The sequence below is a fragment of the Pleurodeles waltl genome, chromosome 4_2 (assembly GCF_031143425.1).
Source record: "Pleurodeles waltl isolate 20211129_DDA chromosome 4_2, aPleWal1.hap1.20221129, whole genome shotgun sequence".
In the NCBI taxonomy this organism is placed as follows: Eukaryota; Metazoa; Chordata; class Amphibia; order Caudata; family Salamandridae; genus Pleurodeles; species Pleurodeles waltl.
The window spans coordinates 206,786,752-206,810,844 of NC_090443.1; the positions used below are offsets into that span (position 1 = coordinate 206,786,752).

General features: G+C 47.1%; 1 protein-coding gene across 1 annotated transcript in view; it reads left to right on the forward strand.

The window, feature by feature from the left end:
* Window positions 1-24,093, forward strand: part of KIFAP3 (kinesin associated protein 3) — a 1,147,560-nt gene that overhangs the window by 718,023 nt on the left and 405,444 nt on the right. Inside the window, exon 14 of the mRNA XM_069231084.1 lies at window positions 12,121-12,286. Within this exon, the coding sequence (XP_069087185.1) occupies window positions 12,121-12,286 (166 nt within the window). The remainder of the gene's footprint in view (window positions 1-12,120; window positions 12,287-24,093) is intronic.

Genomic DNA, 24,093 nt, shown 5'->3' on the forward strand with positions numbered 1-24,093 from the left:
AGGACTGCTGACCTGAAAGCCCTGCAGAGATGACGGAGACACCAACTGACTTGGCCCCAGCCCTACCAGCCTGTCTCCAGACTCAAAGAACCTGCACAGCGACGCATCCAGTGGGACCAGCGACCTCTGAGGACTCAGAGGACTGCCCTGCACCCAAAGTACCAAGAACCTCCAGAGAACAGCGGCACTGTTCAGAAACAGCAACAAACTTGCAACTTTGAAACAACTTTAAAGAGACTTTCACTTCCCGCCAGAAGCATGAGTCTTCACACTCTGCACCCGACACTCCCGGTTCGAGTTCAGGACAACAAACACTGCAGAGAGGACTCCCGGGCGACTCCAACGACGTGGACACCCTGAGTTGGCCTCCCTGCACCTCCCGGTGATGCCTGCATAGAGGATCCAGAGGCTCCCCCTGACCGCGACTGCCTGGTAACAAAGGAACCCGACGCCTGGACCAAGCACTGCACCTGCAGCCTCCAGGACCAAGAGGAACCACCTACCAGTGCAGGAGTGACCAGCAGGCGGCCCTCATCCTAACCCAGTCGGTGGCTGGCCTGAGAAGCCCCCTTGTGCCCTGCCTGCATCGCCAGAGTGACCCCTGGGTCCCTCCATTGCTTTCTATAGCAAACCCGACACCTACTTTGCACACTGCACCCGGCCCCCCTGTGCCTCTGAGAGTGTGTTTTGTGTGCTGTGTGTCCCCCAGTGCTCTACAAAAAAACCCTGGTCTGCTCCCCAAGGACGCAGGTACTTACCTGCTAGCAGACTGGAACCAGAGCACCCATGTTCTCCATAGGCGCCTATGTGTTTTGGGCCCTCCTTTGACCTCTGCACCTGACTGGCCCTGTGTTGCCTTGAACCCCCAACGGTGGGCTGCCTGTGCCCAGGAGACTGACTGTGTAAGTGCTTTACTTACCTGAGAAACTAACCAAAACTTACCTCCCCCAGGAACTGTTGATTTTTACTGTGTCCACTTTTAAAATAGCTATTTGCCATTTTAACCAAAACTGAGTTACTACTGTTTTAAATCAAAGTTCTATACTTACCTGTTTGAAGTACCTTGCATTTTATGTACTTACTTCAAATTTAAATCTTGTGGTTCTAAAAATAAATTAAGAAAATGTATTTTTCTATATAAAACCTATTGGCCTGGAGTTAAGTCTTTGAGTGTGTGTTCCTCATTTATTGTTTGTGTGTGTACAACAAATGCTGAACACTACCCTCTGATAAGCCTACTGCTCGACCACACTACCACAAAATGGAGCATTAGTATTATCTAATTTTGCCACTATCAACCTCTAAGGGGACCCTTGGACTCTGTGCACATTATCTCTCACTGTGAGATAGTATATACAGAACCACCTTCCTACAGATACGTATCAAAAACTGCTGTGACTGGAATACAAATTCTCAACACTCATGTGTCTTAAATTACATATCTTCACAGACACCACCCCACACATTGACGCCAGTTCTTTTCTTTCTGAGCCAGTGTGCGCAGATTTAGCAAGAGCTACCCCAGTCATTTTTTGATTGACCTTTATTCAACATTTTTTGAGATCTTTCTCCTGGTGTTGCAAGGATGTCCACTAGGAAAGCTGGCTTCAAGCCCTGCGTCATCTGTCCGTTGGTGACTGACTCGCATCTTGTCTGTCTCTGATGCCTGGAGTGCGACCAGAATGCAAAGACACGCATCGACTGCTGCACCATGCACCCCAAGGCCCTAAGAGAGCGGTCCCTGAAGCTCCATGCTGCTCTGCGACGCTCTTGAACCCTGTTGAGAGGAAATTCCTGGGATTGGTTGCAGAGTCATCAATCTTCATTGTAGTCAAAGTCACCCGGGCGTTCTGGTAAATGCTGCAAGAAGAAAAAAAACTAAGACTTCAGAGGTCTTCAATTACACCAGTCATCCAATGAGACAGGGAGCATCATCATTCAGGGCCTGGCCCCATGGTTGAGCCTGCACCTTGATAAGGTCCACACCTCACTATGTTTCTGGGAGCCGGAGCGACCCCCACCCAACTATGCAAATTTTATAAAGACATGCACCTCGTCCCCACCGGTTTAGGTGGGGCCCCTATTGGTTCCCTGCTGGTGGGTCTGCACCTGCCGTCAGTCGGGCCCCTGGGATCCACGGATGGATCTGTACTGGCACCGGTCGTACTACCTTGACCTTCACTTATGCCAGTCCCGATGTTGACGTTCCCAGTGCCCTCCAGCAGACTTGTCTCAATTCTCATCTCCGACTCCAACATGGAGCTGGAGGGGTGTCCCCCAACTCCGGCACCAACTTGGAGCCTTGCCCTCCAGAATGGAGCCTATTTCTGTGAACTAAAACTTGGGGAAGATTGGGAGGGGCCATTGGACCCTCAGGAATTCCAGCCCCTAGATCTCAACACGTTATGTTATATATTCTTATTAAGTGTATATATGCCCAAAAGGCGACTTGACGCTTGCAGTTGTCAGCACAATCATAAGCATGCCTAGACTCTATAGATTGGAAAACAACTACGTTTTTAGTGCCTTCCTGAATTGTAGTACATTGGTCAGGGATTTTAGATAAAGTGGAAGGTTATTCCATACTTTCTTTACACAGTAGATGAAGCATCTGCAGCCCCATGAGGAATGCTTGGGTTTGGGAAACACTACATTTTTGATGAAGGTGGAACAAAGAGTCCTGCTAGGAATGTACCACTTAAACCTGTATTTCAGGTATTCATGGCCAACTTCTTGGAGAGGCTTATGGGGAATGCAGAGGGCCTTGAAGGCAGTACATTTTCTGAATGGCAGCCAATGAAGCTTCTGCAAGGACTGAGATCCCAGCTGGAATTTGGGTATGCCTAAAGGAACCCGAGCTGCTGTATTTTGCTGAATTTGAAGTTTGTTAAATAGTCTCTGTTGCATGTTCACATAAAGGGCATTGCAGTACTCTATTTTGGGTAGTACAAGGGTCACTATAACTGTCTTTTGGAGGTAGAATGGAATAAAAGGTAAAATCTTTTTTTATTGTCCTTAAGGTGTGGAATGAAGAGGAGGAACTGCATTGATTTTGTCAGTAAAGGTCAATTTGTCATCAACCATAATGCCTAAATGATTTCCCTTTCTAACAGGCATTTAAAGAGATCCTAAGGCTTGTGGCCATCACATGGGGGACCAGAAAGAAGTGTCCTTACCAAATAGTACGACCTCTGTCTTCCTATAATTAAGCTTAAGGCAGTTATTTGTCATCCACTTGCTACTGGCTACCTTATGAACATCATGGACTGGTGAGAGGACATGGCGGACGCCAGTGAAATGTACACCTCCCTAGATACTGGCATTGTCTCTCCTCCTACTGTGGGTTTGGAGGAGGGAGCTTCTTTTGCTATTATCGTGAGAAGAGTGGCCAAGGTCCTGGTCCTTAGCCTGCCCTCAGTGGCAGTCAAGACTAATGTCTTGACGAGGATCCTCAGCTGGAACTTCTCCCCTCCTCTGAGCCACTTCTCCCGTTGATTATAGCTCTTATGGACATCCTGCTTGGGACCTGGTCCAAGCCCAGCACAGGGGCTCCTGTTAGCAGGACAATTGCCTGACACTATCATCATGCCCCAGGGGACTTCAATTTACTCAATCCACACCCTACCCTGGAGAGCTTTGTGGTTCAAGCCTCCACTTCCCGTGTAAACCCTGGCACATTCATTACCACTCCACCGGATAGGGAATCCAAGAGGCTGGACACCTTAGGCAAGAATGTTATATTTCACCACTAGCCTGGCACTGCAGTCCATGAACACCACGTGCCTTTGGAATGTTACTCCCATGCACCGGTTGTGCAGGTGCTGCCCAGGGACCAAGATGAGGCCCGCACCATACTCCCGCAAGCTATAGTAGATGGGAGAGATTCAGCCAAGTTGACTATCAGATGTGGGCTGGATATGACGGACTTGCTAGGCAGAGCAGTTTCTTCGTCAGTAACTTTATGGCACCACGCCTGGCTGAGAAGGGCTGTCTTTTCAGCGGATGTCCAAGCCTCACTTATGGACATGCCTTTGATGACTTCCGTCTCTTCAGAGACAAGGCGGACTCAGCACTGGAGTGCTTAAAGTATAGCAGAGCTCCAACCAGGTACTTGGGACTTTCCCTTTCCCCCTACCATCCCCAGTCCACCTTTTGCTCCTTTCGTGGCCACAAGACAGGCTGACAGCCACATCCTTACGCAGCTACCATGGCACACAACTTTCCCAGCCTCTGCATGGCCAAGGGCATGGTACTCTCAGACCCTGTGGGTCGAGCAGCCAGAGGTCTGCCAGTCCACCACCCTCCAGGCAGCCACAGCCTCCACAACACTTCAGGTCTCCCGCGAACCATCATGGGCAACCGGTGGGAGGCAGGATACAACATAGTCTGTTCCACTGGATTTCTATAACATCAGATCACTGGGTTCTACAGATTGTCCGAAGGGGCTACTCCCTCCCCTTTGTGACTAACCCTTCACTCATGCCACCCACGTGCAAAAGGCTGACTGAGGACTATCTATCCTTACTCCACCAGGAAGTGCCATCTCTGTTGGCAAAGGGAGCCATAAAGAAGTAGGTTGCAGTTATTATTCCCACTACTTACTGGTGCACAAAAAAGACGGACGCCTTCGTCCTATCCTAGACCTGTGCCTTCAATTTCTTCTTCAAAAGGAGAAATTCAAAATGCTCACGGTCGTTGAAAGTCTGTCTGGCTAGACCCGAGAGACTGGATGGTGGCGTTGAATTTTCAGGATTTCTTTTTCGATATTTCTTCCTGCCTGCCCACATATATGTTACCTGTGGTTCGCGGTGGTCCACAAGCACTTTCAGTTCGCCATGCTCCCTTTTGGCCTTGTCAGCGCCCCTCAGGTGTTCACCAAGGTGATGGTAGTGCTTGCATCTCATCTGAGGAGATCGGGGTACCAGTATTTGCTTAGCCCGATGACTGGTTGTTGAAGGCGGGCTCGCCCCAGGCAGTTGTCTCTCACCATTCAGACTATGACAGAACTCTGGGGTTCACTGTTAACGTGCTCAAGTCACACTTGACTCCATTTCAGATGCTCCCTTTTGTTGGAGCTGTTCTGGACAGGATATTCAGGCTATGATACCGATATTTCAGTATTATTCAGGGTTTCAGTGAGGCTGATGGGCCTCATAGCCTCCTATGTCCTGCTTGTGATACATACCCATTGGCAAATGCTGGCTCTTCAGTGAGACCTGAAGTTCCAGTAGGTGCAGCATCAGGGGAATCTTGCGGGCGTGGTCCAGATCTTGGAGGGAATTGCGAAAGATCTGCAGTGGTGGTTAACAAACTGTGATTGGGTCAGCGGCAGACCCCTCTCCCTTCCCCAGCAGATCTGACAGTGGTGATAGTAGGAGGCTGGCTCAGTTTATGGTGTGCACGTCTGGTGTGGCACCCTATACTGAGTCCAGGCAACCCTTGGTGATAGTGAATAGGTGTCCAGATAGCAAAAAACTCTCTAGGGGTAGCTGAGGCGAGCAACTGAAGCTTATCCAGTAGAAATGTAAAGCACTTACAATATCACAGTAGTCAGACAGGAACTCACTCACAAGAAAGAACCATACAAGTGTTGAAAAAATAAAGGATATTTTATTACAGCACTACTACTAGACTAGCGTGGGTATATTTCCCTTTGGAGATATCTACACACAATAAATACAAAAAATAACCAACAGAAATAGCATAAAATATACAGTCCCCTATGGGAGGGCCAAACCATATACTAACAAAGTGGAGTGTGAAATAGAGAACTCAACCATGGTAAGTGTGGTAGTAAGCTAGGGGCTGGCGGTAGATAGAAACAGAAGAATTAAGTACAGTAAGTGTCCCCAGCGACCAGGTGCAAGGTAATCACCCACCCAGTCATCCCATAGGCTAACACAGAGAGTTGTGGTTTGAGTTTGTGGGATTCAGGACCCTTCCCGGTGGACCCCGAGGAAACCAGCAGACGAGAGGAAGGTTGGAGAGTGGCCCCACCACAGGACACCCAGAAGACTGAATAACTACACCAGGGCTGGATGCAGAGGGGTGAAGGGTCTCTATCTGCATTCAGTGGATGCCTCAAATTGTCCAGCTGCTGTCACAACCCGTGGACCACACTGGTGAAACCCAGGGATGGATTCTGGACTTGGAGGAGCTGTAAATTAAGGGGACAGAGTGCAGAACCCTTGGAGGTGCTCAGGTGGTGCAGGTAGTAATACCCACCCTCCTAGAGGTGATGATCCTACAGGGCTGTGGGAGAAGAAGTCCTTCTGCTCTGTCCAGGAGTTGCCTACGAGCTGTCCCTCGATGGTCGCCAGATACCAAGAGGGTCATTGACCAGCAAGGTCACCAACAAGCACTGGCAAATGCCAGCTTGAACTTGAAGAAGTGTTTTCAAAGTTTTAGGGACAAGGAAGGTCTGAGAGACTCTACCCTTGAGAGGGAGTCACGACTGGCCCCCAGCAGGCAGGAGGGTCAGCAGAAGCCAGTGGAGCCTCCACGAGTGACCCACAGGCAATAGACACAGGGAGTAACAAGGAGACTTCACCAGCACGACAAAACGGAAGTCCCAGATCGCAGGAGTTCAAGGACAAGGAGGCTGGGTCTTCTTGGCATCTGAAAATCCTCTGGAGGAAGAGTCAACAAGTCTTGGCAAGTGCAACAGTCACGGTGCAGAGGGGTTCCCGGTCCAGTGGCAGGGGCCCACAATCTCCCAGGTTTGTCAGAAGACAAACAGGATCCAGAGGAAGCCACAGACTCACCACCTGTGAAGCAGGATCTTCCGATGTCCGTGGGACAGCAGAAGACACCAGCCGGTCGATGTTGCTTTTAGGTGCCTGGGGATGCAGGGGAGTGACTCCTTCACTCCAAGGAAGATGCCTTTGTGCTTTCAGGTGCAAACAGAGTCCTTGTGACCCTGAAGGATGCACAGTCTTGGATGTTGCAGAGTTCTTGCAGGATCCAGAGAAACATTGTTACAGTGGGTATCTTCCTACCTGAAGCAGACCATATCGGCTCCAGAGGCCTGGGGCAGAAGATGTTGTGCAGAGTTTTCCTTGGAGTGTCTTGCTCGATGAATCTGAGGACTCACCTGCAAGGGAGCCCTCAAGTAACCCTAAAAGGGGTGTGTGGTCACTCTCTGAAGTGACCCATTTATCAGAGGTGGGCAGGGAAGTAATCTGTCTCGCCTAACCAGTCCAATGCTCCCAGGGGCCTCTGCCCATCTTATTTTTAAGATGGCAGAATCAAGTGGCCGCCTGTCAGAGTTCTGTGCACCTCCCTAGGGGAGGAGCTAAACAGGGTGGTGGTCACTCCCCTGTCCTTTGTGTAGTTTTGCGCCAGAGTGGGATCTGAGGGTTCCTGAGCTGGTGCAAACCGGATTGTGCAAGGAGGGCACCAAATGTGCCCTTCAAAGCAGACTGGTGCGCTCTGAGGCCATCCCACCCCAGACTTTAGACAGCTAATACACTGAGGGAGGTGGTCACGCCTCTACCTTGCAGGAAATCCCTTGTACTGCCTCTCTGGTCTTAGCCTCGCTCACCAGCAGGAGGACAGAACAGTGTGTGGGGTCAGCAGCAGCGTGGGCTGGCAGCTAGACCCTGTAAGGCTGTACAGGCAAAACTGGGGGCATCCTGTAAGAAACCCCCAGAGGACATGGTATCATGCACATAACACTGCATGATTCCAACATGTTTGATACCAGACATGCCTAGGTTCGGAAAAGCTGTTATGTAGTTGGACCACTCTTATTGACAAGTGTCCTTTACATACCTTAATATGGCTTCCCCGCACTTACAGAGTCCAGGAAATGGCCTGGGGTCTGTAGTGGCACCCTGCTTATGCAGGCGTACCCTCACGCTTAGCGACATGCACCCTACCGTTAGGCTGAAGGGCCTACCAAAGGGGTAACTTATAGTGTCTAAGTGCAGTGACCAGATATGGTGGTAAAAGGGTGCATGCACTCTTTCATTCAGGCTGCAATGGCAGGCCTGCAGAGACAGTTTGCTTGGGCTCCTGTGGGTGGCACGATATATACTGCAGCCCAAGGGAGACCCATGGTGTACCAATGCCCTGGGGATCTAAGCACCATATACTATAGACTTACATGGGTGCAGCAGTATGCCAATTGTGGGTGTAAAAAGTTTACTGGCAACCAAGTTTAGAGGAGAGAGCACAGTCACTGGGGTCCTGATTAGCAGGATCACAGTGAATTACAGTCTAAACACACTGACATCAGGCAGAAAGTGGGGGTAACTATGCTAGAAAGATGGCACTTTCCTACAGTGATGATGTGTTACTCCTGGGTTGGGCAACAATCTGAGAGACGTGGAGATCAGAGGCCTCTGGTCTCTGGCAAAATCCGGACTCCAGATCAACCTACTAGAGCTCCAGGAAATGCAGCTGGCACTGAAAGCTTTTCTACCCTCCATCAAGGGAAGGAAAGTGCAGGTACTTATGGACAGCACCACTGCCATGTGGTACTGCAACAAACATGGTGGAGGTGGGGTCGTGGACCCTTTGTCAAAAGGCCCTAGGCCTCTGGACATGGCTGTAATGTCAGGGCATATCCTTCGTGGTTCGACAACTGGTGGGCTCTCAGCACGCCAGGGCAGATAAACTCAGCCGAAGATGCCTAGCAGATCACTAATGGCTTCTCTATCCAGAGGATGTGCAAGGTCTCTTTCAGTAGTGGAGAGAGCCTTGTTTAGATCTGTTCACTACTGCCAAGAACGCAGAATCCAAGCAGTTTTGTGTGCTGGGATTTCTAAGGTAACTCTCGCTCAGCAACGGTTTTTGTCTTGATTGGAGCGCAGGCCTCTTGTACACTTTTTCACACATACCACTCCTGCCCAGGGTTCTCAAGAAGATCAGGAGCTACTAGGTCCAAGCCATTCTTGTGGCTGCAAAACTGGGTTAAGAGAGTTTGACATCCTGAGCTGTTGTGCATGGTCCTCCGATCAGGCTGCCCCTTTGGGAGGGTCTTCTGTCGCAGCAGCAGGGGAGGGTCCTCCACCCATACATGTCTGTGGTCCGCCTTTATGCTTGGAGATTGAGCTGCAACAGTTAACAGGCTTTGACCTTCTGCCCAAAGTCTGCATTGTTATCTTGGCAACCAGGTGTCTCTCCACCAAGACGTAATATGTCTGCCACAGGATCAAATTTGTGACCTGGTGTACAGAAAAGCAAGTTGACCCTCTTTCTGCTCCCCTTTCTCAGGTGTTTGTCTATTCTCTCTCTTGCTGAGCAGGGCTCTGCTCTAGGCACATTAAAGGGCTATTTTCCTGCCATCTCAGCCTTCCCTTGGCTGCCTGATCAGCCACCCCTCTTCAAATCCTGTGTTATTAGTTTGTTTTGAAAGGTCTCCAACTTATGTTTCCATCTTCACACTTTAGCATGGCTCAGTCGTTCCTCAGTCCCATATCTGCATTTCTGATGTGCGCTGCCTTTGAGCCGCTACATACCTGCCCTCTCAGGCTCCTTACCGTTAAGACGACCTTCCTGTAACAATATTGTCTATCCAGAGGATCAGTGAGCTCCAGGCCTTCTCATCGAAGCATCAGCACCTAACCATCTTCCCAGACAAGTTGTTTCATAGGTGAGCTTTCTTTATGTTGAAACTTGTCACTCCCTTTTATGTAGGCCAGCCCATCGCCCTGCCTTCCTTTAATGTTCAGCCACATCCCTCTTAGGAAGAGGAGTTAAACCATTGTCTGGACCCAAAAAGAGTGTTGTCAATCTATTTTGATTGCATGAAAGAATTGTTGGTGGACGACCACCTCTTTGTAGGGTATAATGGAGCCAGGAAGGGAAAGGCTGTGCAGAAGTGGACCATCTGATGGATCATGCTCTACATTAAATCTGCCCCGCGCTGGCCAAGAAGAAACCTCCTAAGGGTTTGCGTGCTCATTCCATCAGAGCTGAGGCAGCGACCACTGCATTAGCCCAAGTGTTCACTAAGTTCTACTTTCTGGACAGTCAGGTCCGATGGGATGGGAATTTTGCCCGTTTGGTCCTTCCAAACTTTCTAGTGTGAATTAATTCCTCGAACCCACCTCAGAGGAGGTATTGTTTGGGTATCTATTGTAAGGTAAGGAATCTGCAGCTAGAAGTCAATATCAGACGAATAAGTTACTTACCTTTGGCAACGCTTAATCTGATACTCTGTCTAGCTGCAGATTCCATACTTAGCCACCGATCCTCCCCACTCTGCAGACAGATTTCTAAGGTCAGGTTTGTTCCCCTCTCAGCCACCTAGTTTTTCACGGTAGTGGTCTTCATGGCTCCGCTCTTCTGCCTTGGAAAATCTGATATCAATGCGTTTGGGTGGTGCCTAAATAAGCACCATGCATGTCACTTCCAGCGCGAACAATGCTGGCAATGCCACGTGGAGCCAAACAATACCACCTGCAGGCAAGCAGGGGTACTGCGCATGAAAGATTTCCAGATCCGTTCTGACCCTCATGTTAATTTTATGGCAAGAAATCTGCGTCTAGATAGTCTGTACTAGATAAAGCTTTACCGAAGGTATGTATAACTTGTCTTTGCAGACGGACTGCTATGATGCCTTGTCTGCAACAGCATTCGGCTACTTTGGAGTTGTCTTTCAATAAAATGTGCACAGTTTTGCCGCCCGGTTTTCTGTATGATTTCCTCAGCTCTCTTCTCCCCAGCTCAACAACGTGCACTGTGCTGCTAGGCTTTTAAAACTCTGCAGCTGCTTCACATCATTCACAATGTCAGTGTCATTAAATCCAGTTAGCTGTTGTTGCCTTTTCATCATGATTATTTGGTTTTGCTCACTGCATGAGTGGAATGGAATCACCTGGTTGTCTCTGCTTGCTTGGCCCCAACGTTTCTCCTAACATGGCTCCGTCATCTCAAAAAGGAAGGGATCCACTCCTGTCTGTTAGGCTGCGTTGCAGGAGGTCCTTCTTCCGGTGAATAAACTAGCTTCTGTGCTTTTACCGGGTCTCAGATTGGCCTGACTATAATCCTGGGTGTATTCCAGCAGGATATGTGCTTCAGATAGGCAGATGATTTTAAAGGATAGATCTGTAGGAGTTTTGCTACGGCCACTGGAGTGATTTTAAAACGCTGGCTTCTTACGCGGTGCTCTCTGGGTCCCCTGAGAAATACTTTTAGCCACAGATTCATCCTAATGTGAATTCCCCAGGTGCTATACTGGACCCAGAACTTTTCTTAGCAATTGCTCCCACATGCAGGTAGGTATTGCCATTGGACTATGTTACAACCTTACACTGCTTCCAGAAGTGACTGTCCAGAGCTGTATATAGGCATCACTTATGTGCACTGTCATCAGTTTTCTTTTTAACCTCTTCTACATCCCCCGATGCAGAACGACAGTGCCTAATTGAAAGAATGTCAGTGTACAAAATCTAACTTGGGAACTTTTTGTAAACTCTAATAGTCCACCCTACAGAAAGGGGAGGAGGGAGGGCAGTGAGGACTCAATGGTTATATAAAGTATCTACAAGAAAGAGCATTACCTAAGGTAAGTAACTTTATCTTCTGAAGGATGTTGAATGTTTGCAATCGGTCTGTTGCATGAGATGCTTCTTTGTCAGCTGTTGTTGGAAAATACCTTTGAAGATATTCACTCCCTCCAACAGCTTGTAATACGTGACTTCATGTTTGCAAGGTCACCTGGTGATTTTGATAATAGAAGACATTCCCTGTATTTCTTATTCACTAGTGATAAAGGTTTCCTGTATTTTCTGCCAGGTGCTACATTATCATGCTTGTAGCAGACTTTAGGTGTTAATCTAATACCTCTTGCTGTACTATACAATGCTGACTGCAGCACCATTACTGTAGTTATGGTGAGTAAAAGCAGGCTTCTTCGGGATTAAATAATCATCTGTAGTTGTAATAGAATGGATCCGCAAATAACGCAGCTTTGTAGTCTCGCTTTAAATTCCTAAATGGTCACCTGTGTTTATATCTTACAGTTTTCATCTTTAATGATTTCAGTGGCATGATGAAGTATTTAATTATTCATCAGTGCTTGTTTTTTCAAGTTTTATGTCTCACCTAGATCCACAATGCATAAACAAACATTTTGTTTTGATCCTACTAATTGTTATGCTATTTTTGTAGGATTATGTTGGTGATCTGGCAGCTCAAGTTTCCGATGAAGAAGATGAGGAATTTGTGATAGAATGTCTTGGAACACTGGCAAATCTGACTATTCCGGATTTGGACTGGGAGCTTGTGCTTAAGGAATACAATTTAGTTCCATACCTTAAGGATAAACTCAAACCAGGTTTGCTCTCATCTCTTTTTCAGAACGTTTTGGGTTATCCTCAATTGACATTATAAATGGTCTTCTACTAAAAATAATTCGGCCCTGCAGCCACCCTCAGTCCTCTTGTTAATTTATCCTCTTTTCAGTATGTTGACAGTACACAAACCAAAAGCTTCGATATTACACAATAAGAGTTCATAAGCGGATAATTCTGTAGAACACATTTATTCTGGACTCAGTTTCACCGATAGTTCTTTAATAAAGTTTGCCCAGGGAGGGAAGAGAAAACTAGCCTTTTTATGTTTAATGTGCTGCACTTGTAATTTCTTTCTTTCTTTGTTTCTTTTTTTCGTATTTTCGTTCTTCTTTCTTTCTCTTTCCTTCTATCTTGCCTCCTTTCTGTCTTGCTTTCTTTCCTTTCTTCTTTTCTCTACCTTCTTTCATTGTTCCTCTTTCTTTCCTTCTTTCTTTTGTTCTTTCTTTATTCTTTACTTCTTGCCTTCTTTCTTTCCTTCATTCCTTTTTCGCCTTCTTATGTTCATTCTTTCTTTCCTCTTTGCATTTTTGCTTAATTTTCTTTCTTGCCTACTTTCCTGTATCTTTTTTTACCTTCTTTCTTTTCTTCATCATTTTTTTTTGTTTTTCCTTTCTTTCACGCCCTCTTTCTTTTCTTCCTTCTTTTAAATGTCCTACTTTTTACTTTTTTCTAGCTTGCTTGCGTTCTTGCTTGCTTTCTTTCTGGTTTGCTTTCTCTTGCCCCCTTCTTTTTCTTCCTTCTTGTAATTTTCTTTCTTTCTTTTTTTTCCTTTCTTTCTGTGTTTCCTTTGTTCATGAATTTGTTCTTTCTTTCTTTCCATTCTTCTTGCATTTTTTCTTTCTTTCATTCTTTCTTTCTTAATGACAAAAGGCTGGCAGAACGATTGGCATGTTTTTTAGGTCTGTGATAGGCAAGCCATTTTGCTTTTACTAAAATTTTGTGTACAACATAGTTACTTACAGTGGTTTTCAGCCTCAAGTCATCAATTCGCCCGTAGTTATCATTTAAATTTTTCTTCCACTCATTTGAACACACAGGAAAGGCCAGTGCGCCATTCCCATTCAGCCATTGTTTGACTTTACGATGAAAACGGCATTCAACCCTTTCACAAGGAGCATATCCTCACACAAATTAGTTCCCTTGCGTGTCAGGAAGTACTAGGAAAATTTGTGCTGTTTTAGACTAAAAAACATTTTTAGCTTTAGCCATACTTGTTTAGATTAATGAAGGTCGGTCAGCTTCCAGAAAAATTAAGTGTTGGAAAAACCATGACAAAACAAGAATTGCCAAAAGGCTGGCGGCCAACGACAGACCAATTGGCTTTGCCAGAGCTTGTTGCAAGTTTTGGTCCTGATTATTGAAAGTCTGAATATGAAAATTGCATCGTTTCTGAGAAGATTAATGCAACTCTACTCAAATTATCTGGTGCTTGTCTTAAGTGAGTTCAGACTGATGCAATGAAATCTTGTCTTGCCAGCTCTTCAAGCTGACCTTTCTGTTGCTCCATTTCACAAATTTTAAAGAACTGAAGGTGCTATGCATTGGTTATAGTGTGTATAGAGTCCATCTCTCATAATGGGCAAACAGCAACAGGACCCTCTTACCAGGAACCTATGTTGAATCTGCTAGCAACCTTTATTCATTGCTCCTGTACACTCTCCTTGGGTTGGTGGCAAGGTTTATAAAGTGACTGTTGCCCAGTTTCGAACGTCTCTGTCACAAACCCATTCAAGATGTTGAGGAACATGTGTGATTCCTCAAGCCCATTATTCAGCCTTTTCCCATTGTAACTTTCGCGCACGGTTTGCTGTGTTGTAAGTCATTTGCCTGCCTCCAATTGAATTCAGTACATTGAGGATCCTTTATAATAAAAGCCAGATCACAAGTCCCTGTTGTGGACAGACTAACCATTGAGGAAATCTAATATAGTAGTGGACTAGGATGCTGATGTGCAATGTCTTACTTGTGAAAATCTGACATGACCTGTTGGCTATGTAGCATTAACTTGGGGAATGTAGTCAGTCAGCCAGTCAAGTGTATTCGGTTACAAATAGCCATAAAAGCACAAAATACAGATTAAAATAGTTCAAAAGAAAATAAAAAAATGTTCACTCAATATCGTGTTATCTCTAAAAACGTTTTGGGCATCAAATAACAGACCATAAAAAGAGGTGTCTAGGACATACAATTTAGCTGCCTCAATGTCAATTCCTCATCTCAAAAACAGTTTTATATTGCAAATAAAAGTAAATCAGTAAAATCTTCAACCAAGTCGTCTAAAAACATTAAGACATACAGTCAGTGTGCCTCAATATCCCTTCCTTGTAGCTAAAGAGCATTTTATATAATTAATTACTGCATGACACACTTGGAGACTGTCCAGATGTAAAAAATAAAAACTCATATTTATAATGTCTAATATTCACAAAAGAGTGCAACTAAAAACGTTCCAGTTGAGAAAGATAAAGCTTACAAATTAACATGAAATGAATAGTGCTTTGCTTAGAAGAATAGTCACCAGGGCTGTAGGAAGCTGGCCTTGTGTGGTGGGCACCTAGGATACTTATACCTTATACCAGGTCCAGGGATCCCCTATTAGTGTAGTGTAGGCAGTGCCTAGAAGCCAGGCTCTCTAGAGTTAGCAGTGGATGAGCAGCCAAGACTTATCTAGGAGAGGTGCAAAGTTCAAGCAGTACCACTATAGTCACACAGCACTTACGCACATGAAAGAAAACATTCAGTGTTACGAAAATAAAGGGTATTTATTACAGTAACACAGTACCAAAACACTAGATAGGCAACCCTCCAATGGGAGGTAAGTAAACACACTAAATATGTACACTAGTTAACAGAAATAGTCATAAAAAGGTAGAGAGCAGTGCAAATTCAAATAGACAATAGTGACCCAAGGGGGAGCCCAAACCATATACTAAAAAAATGGAATGCAAATGAGGACCCCCACCTAGGTAAGTGGAATTTGTAGAGGGGAGCTGTGGTACTAGGAAACCCCAAAGGTAGGTACCACAGTGCCCCCCAGTGACCTGAGGAAAGGAATAAATGGCTGGATTTTCCCCAAAACACCCAAAAGGAAGAAAATGCAACACCCAGACAAGACTGAAAGAAACCAGCAGTGGATTCCTTAAGAGGAAGGCCTGTGGTAGAAAGGGACCAAGTCCAGAAGTGACAGAAGAGTCCAGGAGGAGCAGGAGCTACTACCCACCCAGCTGTGGATGCAGGAGTTGGTTGACGGTAGGAAGAATATGGCCAGGAATGCAGCCCTAGAGCAGGTGAAGAGTTCCTGGAGGATGCAGTCGACATCCCACACTGGATGGGTGATTGCAGTTGTTCAGTGGAGTGGAAAAGCCACCAACAAGCTTTGGCAAAGACAGAAGTCACGTTGAAGCTAAAGTGAAGCTGCTGGGTACCAGCAAGGTCCAGGAGGACAAAACCCACAGGGGGAGTCCTAGGGGGACCCTCAGCAAAGCAGAGAGTTGAAAGAAGAAGAGGCAGACCCCACAGGAGACCCACTGGATGAGGAACCAGGAGTCACTGAGGAGTCCACGCAGCACAACTGGAGAAGGGTCCAACGCTGCAGGAGAAGCATGCAGAAGGCTGTGCGTCGCATGAAGGAGTGCTGGGGCTACACAAAGCTTGTAGATCCCTTATCAGGATCCCAGTGAACACACTCAAACACACTGAGGACAGGCTGAAATTGGGGGTAACCATGCCAAGAAAGAGGGTACTGTCTCTCTCACACACACACACACACAAACCCCCTCCCCCAGGACAGTAAGGCTAACTTTGCCCAGGTATGGGGGATGATGTCTTCCCAGGAGAACCTAAAGGGCAGAACTAGAGCTTAGTATGCTGTGCTCTCATATAGCCTAGGCAGGAATTATTGCTTCTAGTGACAACGTGGTAGCGTTATTTTTATGCTTTACTCTCCTTGTCACAATTTTAATCTTGTCATGCTTTATCGTCCTGGTTATTGCAGTACATGCTTTATTATCTAAGATGCAGTTGCTTCATTAAAACCTTATTGAAACATATACTGCCTCTGCCTGTCTTTGTATATTTGAGACTAATGTAACTAAGAGAAATGGATGAGATCTGAGTGACCACGATTTCCCTGAGGAGTCAATTGTGTCATGCGCTCGGCTGCCCAATCGTCCCTGCTCTTGGGTAGAGATGATGCACTGCTATTTAGCCAGAGCAAAAAACCCGGATTAGACTGACAGGTGTCACCTGTAGTGGGTTAGATTCAGTCCCCCACACCGCAGGCGATTCTGCCGCTCAAAATCCAGTAGTGTCATACACAACATGGCGCCGCCAACGTTTGGGCAGGCTCTAATTGTGGGTCCTCCTGAGTATCTGTGTCTCACTGCATACAAAGACACATCAGTACTATATACGGAGACGTCCGTGGTATTGAGGATTTCCTCCTCAGCTAAGTAGGGAGTACCTAACTCACGCTGTAGGTTGTTCAAGCTTGAACCATTAAAAGGATAATCCCCTTTTGGTGTGCTTATCTCTGAATAAAACTTACCATTTATTATGGCGAATCCACAACAGGTAACTACTGCAGTCAATATGCAACCACCCCTTACTGCACATTTACTGGCACATGGCCTAACGGCTCAGGAGGGTCCAGTCACATTTGTTGTTGAGGCTCACCCAGCCTACATAACAGAACGTTTTTTATTCTTGGGTCACATATCCAGCAGTTGATGGGAACACCAATACATTTCATCACTATACTACTGCAAATGTACCTGCACAATACAGACCATATGCATATCTAGAAATACATCTATCTTATCAAGAACATAATAATTGGCTTGATGGCGTCCTACCCACACAATTCTACACGTTAGGTTAGGTCCTCTAAGTAATGATGGTCCTACCTCGCCTTTATTGGCCACTTATACACCTCACCCTGCTGCAACGAACCTAACGGTACCTGAAGTTCGTCACTTATATGCTGATCTGACGGCAATACACAGACGATTAGCACAGTTTGTAATGCAAACATTAAACACAAACCCAGCACATGCTGCCCCAGTGCAAGCACATGGAGTAACGCCAGGCAGTAATCATGCGACTGTACATTCGATTATGGGTAAAGTACCCGCCAAACGAAATTCCGTTTTGGTTAGCTCAAAAAATAAATGCACTGGAAGCAGTATTTCCCCACACAGGACCTCAGGATAAACACAGAATATTAACTATGTGCTTGCCATTTGGGATGGTTCCCACTATAGATGACTGTAATACTTGGGGCACGGTATTTGCCGCACATGGTACACCAACACTTGCCAATTTGCTGGAAGTGTTGAAACAAATACAAGATTAATACGGAGCTGCCCCAGCCCTGGACTTGGGGATGCATTTAATGGGCAACTTTGCCATAGTATCCTTAATTATATTAAGTAACCTTGAAAGGGAAAGCAGTCACACTAGCGGTGCGCTAGCGGCTCCAGAATGTTCCTCCAAAGGATCAAGAACGTGAGCTGCCAAAGATGATCGTGGAGACCTACTCTAGCATGGGTTGAGATAGTCTGGGGGCCAGACCAACAAAACCACAATTTCAGGGTAAATCTAATAAAGATTCTACCAAGCAAGCTCCTGAGGGTACTAAGAAACACTGGGATAAAAAACAGCAAACACCTAAAAAAGATAGGGGGGAAATCTCCACATACGATGACCCCACAGAATAGATATAATCTCAGAAATAGAGATAATATAAAAACACCTGACAGATATCAATATACTGATACACGCCAACCTCGTTCCTTTCAGGACTCACTGGAACAACGCAGTGAGAGAGGTGGGCGATCAGAGCGAAAAACTGAGTACGTGAAACCGAGACAGGAATCACAGCGCTCAACAGAAGTTTCTGTTAAAAAAGAAGAGAAACCTCCCCAACAAAAACCCCGATTCAAAAAGAAAAAGGTGGCAGCAGTTTCAGTTCGACATGTCACTCAGGAAGAGGGCTCTATTGAAGAACAAGAAGTGGTTATTACCGCTATTAGACAGCACGGCAGAGGTCACAATAGTTCTCCGGAATCTTCTAGAGCATCTGGAGGTGAAAGCAACTGATGGCTTCCTAAAAGTAGAAACTGCGGACATGCGTGTCTCCACATCTGATTGGGTGTACAAAATAACGTTACAGTTAGAAGAAGACATTGAATGCACAATCAACACAATCGTTTAGGACTGCGTCGTAAACATATATGATATTCTGCTGGCCGAAAGGGATTGGCCACCTAAATTTGTCCGTACTTGCCCATATGGGGAAGATGTTAGCAAACCTTCTTTCTCGCCCTTTGTTCCCGAAGAACTTGCAGAATCCTACGCCATCGATTGGGCATTGGTGCAGGCACCTGCATTATATTGTAACCACGTAGGATGGGATAGAGATTCCCCCTATCATGTAAACCCTGTTAAAAAAAAAACCAACCACAAGGCCAGTATCCAATAAAACGTGATGCTTAAGCACCCGTGAGGGAAATCCTCACACAACTGGAGTACCAGGGCGTAATCGAACCCTGTGTCTCACCAGTGAATAATCCCTTAATCCCAGTAGCTGCCCGGACCATTCGTACAGCATAGTCTTAGATTACAGACAGTTAAACAGTCATACACGCACATATGCTATACAAAACTCACATAGCATGGCACTCATGAACAACATAGTGCGTAAAAAATACAAAACAACACTGGACATTTCCAATGGTTTCTTCTGCTAAAATATAGCACCTGAGAGTAGAGAATTAACAAGTTTTAGTGCACTAGGCTCCCAGAAAAAATTCTGTTGTTTACACCAGGGGTACAAGAACAGTCCTGGACTGTTCGCAGCTCGTTTGACTTCAATATTGCATGACATTGACCCTGAAGCATTGTCCTATGTGGATGATATTTATCTCACGGATGATGAATTGCTGCAATATTTAGGATGGGTAGCCCATATTGTTGTGGGATTTGCTGAGTTCGGCTACAAATTCAGTTTCAAAAAAACAAAAATAGCCTTCCTTCGCGTCCTTGTAAGGAAATGCCTCCTTGGCATGGTTACCCCCTGACTTTTTGCCTTTGCTGATGCCAAGTTATGATTTTAAAGTGTGCTGAGGCCTGCTAACCAGGCCCCAGCACCAGTGTTCTTTCCCTAAAACTGTACCTTTGTTTCCACAATTGGCACACCCTGGCATCCAGGTAAGTCCCTTGTAACTGGTACCCCTGGTACCAAGGGCCCTGATGCCAGGGAAGGTCTCTAAGGGCTGCAGCATGTCTTATGCCACCCTAGGGACCCCTCACTCAGCACAGACACACTGCTTGCCAGTTGTGTGTGCTGGTGGGGAGAAAACGACTAAGTCGACATGGCACTCCCCTCAGGGTGCCATGCCAACCTCACACTGCCTGTGGCATAGGTAAGTCACCCCTCTAGGAGGCCTTACAGTCCTAAGGCAGGGTGAAGTATACCATAGGTGAGGGCATAGGTGCATGAGCACTATGCCCCTACAGTGTCTAAGCAAAACCTTACACATTGTAAGTGCAGGGTAGCCATAAGAGTATATGGTCTGGGAGTCTGTCAAAAATGGCTACACTGAAAACTGGGAAGTTTGGTATCAAACTTCTCAGCACAATAAATGCACACTGATGCCAGTGTATATTTTATCGTGAAATACTCCCCAGAGGGCATCTTAGAGATGCCCCCTGAAAACATACCCGACTTCCAGTGTGGGCTGAATAGTTTTACCAGCCTGCCACACACCAGACATGTTGCTGGCCACATGGGGAGAGTGCATTTGTCACTCTGTGGCTAGTAACAAAGCCTGTACTGGGTGGAGGTGCTTCTGACCTCCCACCGCAGGAACTGTAACACCTGGCGGTGAGCCTCAAAGGCTCACCCCCTTTGTTACAGCGCCCCAGGGCACTCCAGCTAGTGGAGATGCCCGCCCCCCCGGCCACAGCCCCACTTTTGGCGGCAAGGCCAGAGGAGATAATGAGAAAAACAAGGAGGCGTCACTGGCCAGTCAGGACAGCCCCTAAGGTGTCCTGAGCTGAGGTGACTCTGACTTTTAGAAATCCTCCATCTTGCAGATGGAGGATTCCCCCAATAGGATTAGGGATGTGCCCCCCTCCCCTCAGGGAGGAGGCAGTAAGATGGTGTAGCCACCCTCAGGGCTAGTAGCCACTGGCTATTAACCCCCCAGACCTAAACACACCCCTAAATTGAGTATTTAGGGGCCCCCAGAACCTAGCAAGATAGATTCCTGCAACCTGAAGACGAAGAAGGACTGCTGACCTGAAGCCCTGCAGAGAAGACGGAGACACCAACTGCTTTGGCCCCAGCTCTACCGGCCTGTCTCCCCACTTCAAGAAAAACTGCAACAGCGACGCGTTCCCCAGGGTCCAGCGACCTCTGAAGCCTCAGAGGACTACCCTGCATCTAAAAGGACCAAGAACTCCTGAGGACAGCGGCTCTGCTCCAAAGAAGAAACATCTTTGCAACAAAGTAGCAACTTTAAAGACCCCACGTTTCCCGCCGGAAGCGTGAGACTTTCTACTCTGCACCCAACGCCCCCTGCTCGACCTGCGGAGAAACAACACTACAGGGAGGACTCCCCGGCGACTGCGACACTGTGAGTAGCCAGAGTTGACCCCCCCCGAGCCCCCCCAGCGACGCCTGCAGAGGGAATCCAGAGGCTCCCCCTGACTGCAACTTCCTGCTTCTAAGAACCCGACGCCTGGTAAGGACACTGCACCTGCAGCCCCCAGGACCTGAAGGATCTGACCTCCAGTGCAGAAGCAACCCCCAGGTGGCCCTCTCCCTTGTCCAGGTGGTGGCTACCCTGAGGAGCCCCCCCCTTGCCTGCCTGCTTTGCTGAAGAGACCCCTGGGTCTCCCATTGAAACCAATTGCAAACCTGACGCCTGTTTGCACTCTGCACCCGGCCGCCCCCGTGCCGCTGAGGGTGTACTTTTTGTGCTGACTTGTGTCCCCCCCGGTGCCCTACAAAACACCCCTGGTCTGCCCTCCGAAGACGCTGGTACTTACCTGCTGGCAGACTGGAACCGGGGCACCCCCTTCTCCATTGAAGCCTATGGGGGTCATTCTGACCCCGGCGGTCTGAGACCGCCGGGGCCAGGGTCGGCGGGAGCACCGCCGACAGGCCGGCGGTGCCCCGGAGGGCATTCTGACCGCGGCGGTTCGGCCGCGGTCAGATGCGGAAAACCGGCGGTCTCCCGCCGGTTTTCCGCTGCCCTTTAGAATCCTCCATGGCGGCGGAGCGCGCTCCGCCGCCATGGGGATTCTGACACCCCCTACCGCCATCCTGTTCCTGGCGGGTCTCCCGCCAGGAACAGGATGACGGTAGGGGGTGCCGCGGGCCCCCGTAAGAGGGCCCCACTATGTATTTCAGTGTCTGCTATGCAGACACTGAAATACGCGACGGGTGCCACTGCACCCGTCGCACATACCCACTCCGCCGGCTCCATTCGGAGCCGGCTTCCTCGTGGGGAGGGGTTTCCCGCTGGGCTGGCGGGCGGCCTTCTGGCGGTCGCCCGCCAGCCCAGCGGGAAAGCCTGAATGGTCTCCGCGGTCTTTCGACCGCGGAGCGGCCATATGGCGGTTCCCGCGAGGCGGGCGGCTACCGCCGCCCGCCTCAGTTAGAATCAGGGCCTATGTGTTTTGGGCACCATTTTGAACTGTGCACCTGACTGGCCCTGAGCTGCTGGTGTGGTAACTTTGGGGTTGCCCTTTACCCCCAACGGTGGGCTACCTTGGACCCAAATTTGAACCCTGTAGGTGGTTTACTTACCTGCAAAACTAACAAACACTTACCTCCCCCAGGAACTGTTGAAATTTGCACTGTCTAGTTTTAAAATAGCTTATTGCCATTTTTGGTGAAAACTGTACATGCTATTTTGCTGATTCAAAGTTCCTAAGATACCTAAGTGAAGTACCTTTCATTTGAAGTATTGATTGTAATTCTTGAACCTGTGGTTCTTAAAATAAACTAAGAAAATATATTTTTCTATACAAAAACCTATTGGCCTGGAATTGTCTTTGAGTGTGTGTTCCTCATTTATTTCCAGTGTGTACAACAAATGCTTAACACTGCCCTCTGATAAGCCTACTGCTTGACCACACTACCACAAAATAGAGCATTAGAATAATCTCTCTTTGCCACTATCGTACCTCTAAGGGGAACCCTTGGACTCTGTGCATGCTATTTCTTACTTTGAAATAGTACATACAGACCCATTTTCCTACAGTCCTATTTCTGGGATACGAGCTATCAAGTGAAGGAAAGAGCCTAGTGCCACAATTCTTGGGAAAACGCACACAGTTACAACCTCCAAATACAATAAAAAACTGCAATCCCTATTGTGTTTCCTAAATTTGGGCCCAACTTACATTCCTGATTATGCGTCACCCATAAAACCTTTATATGACTTAATACTTCCTGACTTTTCAAGTACATTTTGGACAGTTGAACACACACGCATTCTCAGAGCTTTGCAAACAGACATGCTTGCAGCACAACACCTACACACAAGGGACAACAAAAACATCTGGTCATCAGAGTAATTGGTGGTGCCATTGGTTTCACCTATGTAACCTTCAATGAGGGTGAGACAGTCCCGATAGCATACAAATCACATTTGTATTCAGCAGCAGAACAACGCCTTGCTTCCACTGAGAAAATTCTCACTGCTGTTCAGATGGCCGTCATTAAAGAAAGACCTCTAGCTTAAGGCAAACGCATTATTGTCGTCTCTCCAATCCCAGCCCTTGAGGCTGTTACTAAAGCAAGCGTTCCTAACGCTAAAACATTACATCCACGTTGGATTCAATGGGCAATGTCTTTGACGGCCACTGATGTTTACTACATTTTTTTACCCAAAATTACAAACTCAATTTTTGCAATATGAACTAGAATACCCAGTTCCAGCAAATACGTTGCCTATTGATCAATATCAAAGAGTCATGTACGCCGATGGCTCAAAGCAACTTGCAATCGGCACAAAACATCAGTACTCCGCTGCTTGCGCAGTCGTAAGTGGCTATATAGAGGATAATACATTTTGTCCCCAACATATATACACGCAAACCTTAGGGGATTGCACAGCACAATTAGGCAGAGCTAAAGGCTTTGGTGATGGCACTGGAAGATACGGATCCTTCACAGCTAACACTGATTGTTTGTGATTCGTACTACTGTGTCCAGTCCTTCAATGATAACTTGCATTACTGGCACCAGAATGGGTTCAGAGATTCCAAAAACAACACCATTAAATAGAGACTTCTGTGGGGGAAAGTAGCGGATCTAAAGGAAACGCTACCAAATGTCTATGTTGTACATACGCTTGGACACCAGCGCGTTCGAATACACGTTGCTGGAAATACACTGGCTGATGAAGCCGCCAAATCAGCAGTAGCTACTGCTGCTGTTGCTGCTGTAACCCGTTCTGGAACGAAACCGAACGATGACAAATGGGTTGCTGTGAAAGCCACAGCTGAAGGCACGCCCTATCCAAAAGCATTTCCTGCTAAATATTTCTACCGAATGGGAGGCTGCCTAGACGCCGAAGTAAAGATACCAGGCGTGGGGGGTGTGAGTAATTTCCAACAAAGACATAAGATCAGAGTTGATTAAAGCAGCGCATGAGGGGGTAGCATCTGCCCATGCTGGTGTGGCTGCTACATTATCATTGTTGCAAGCACGTTAATGGTGGCCAGGTCTATACAAACAGGCCAAGCAGTATGTCCTTTGATGTGACATCTG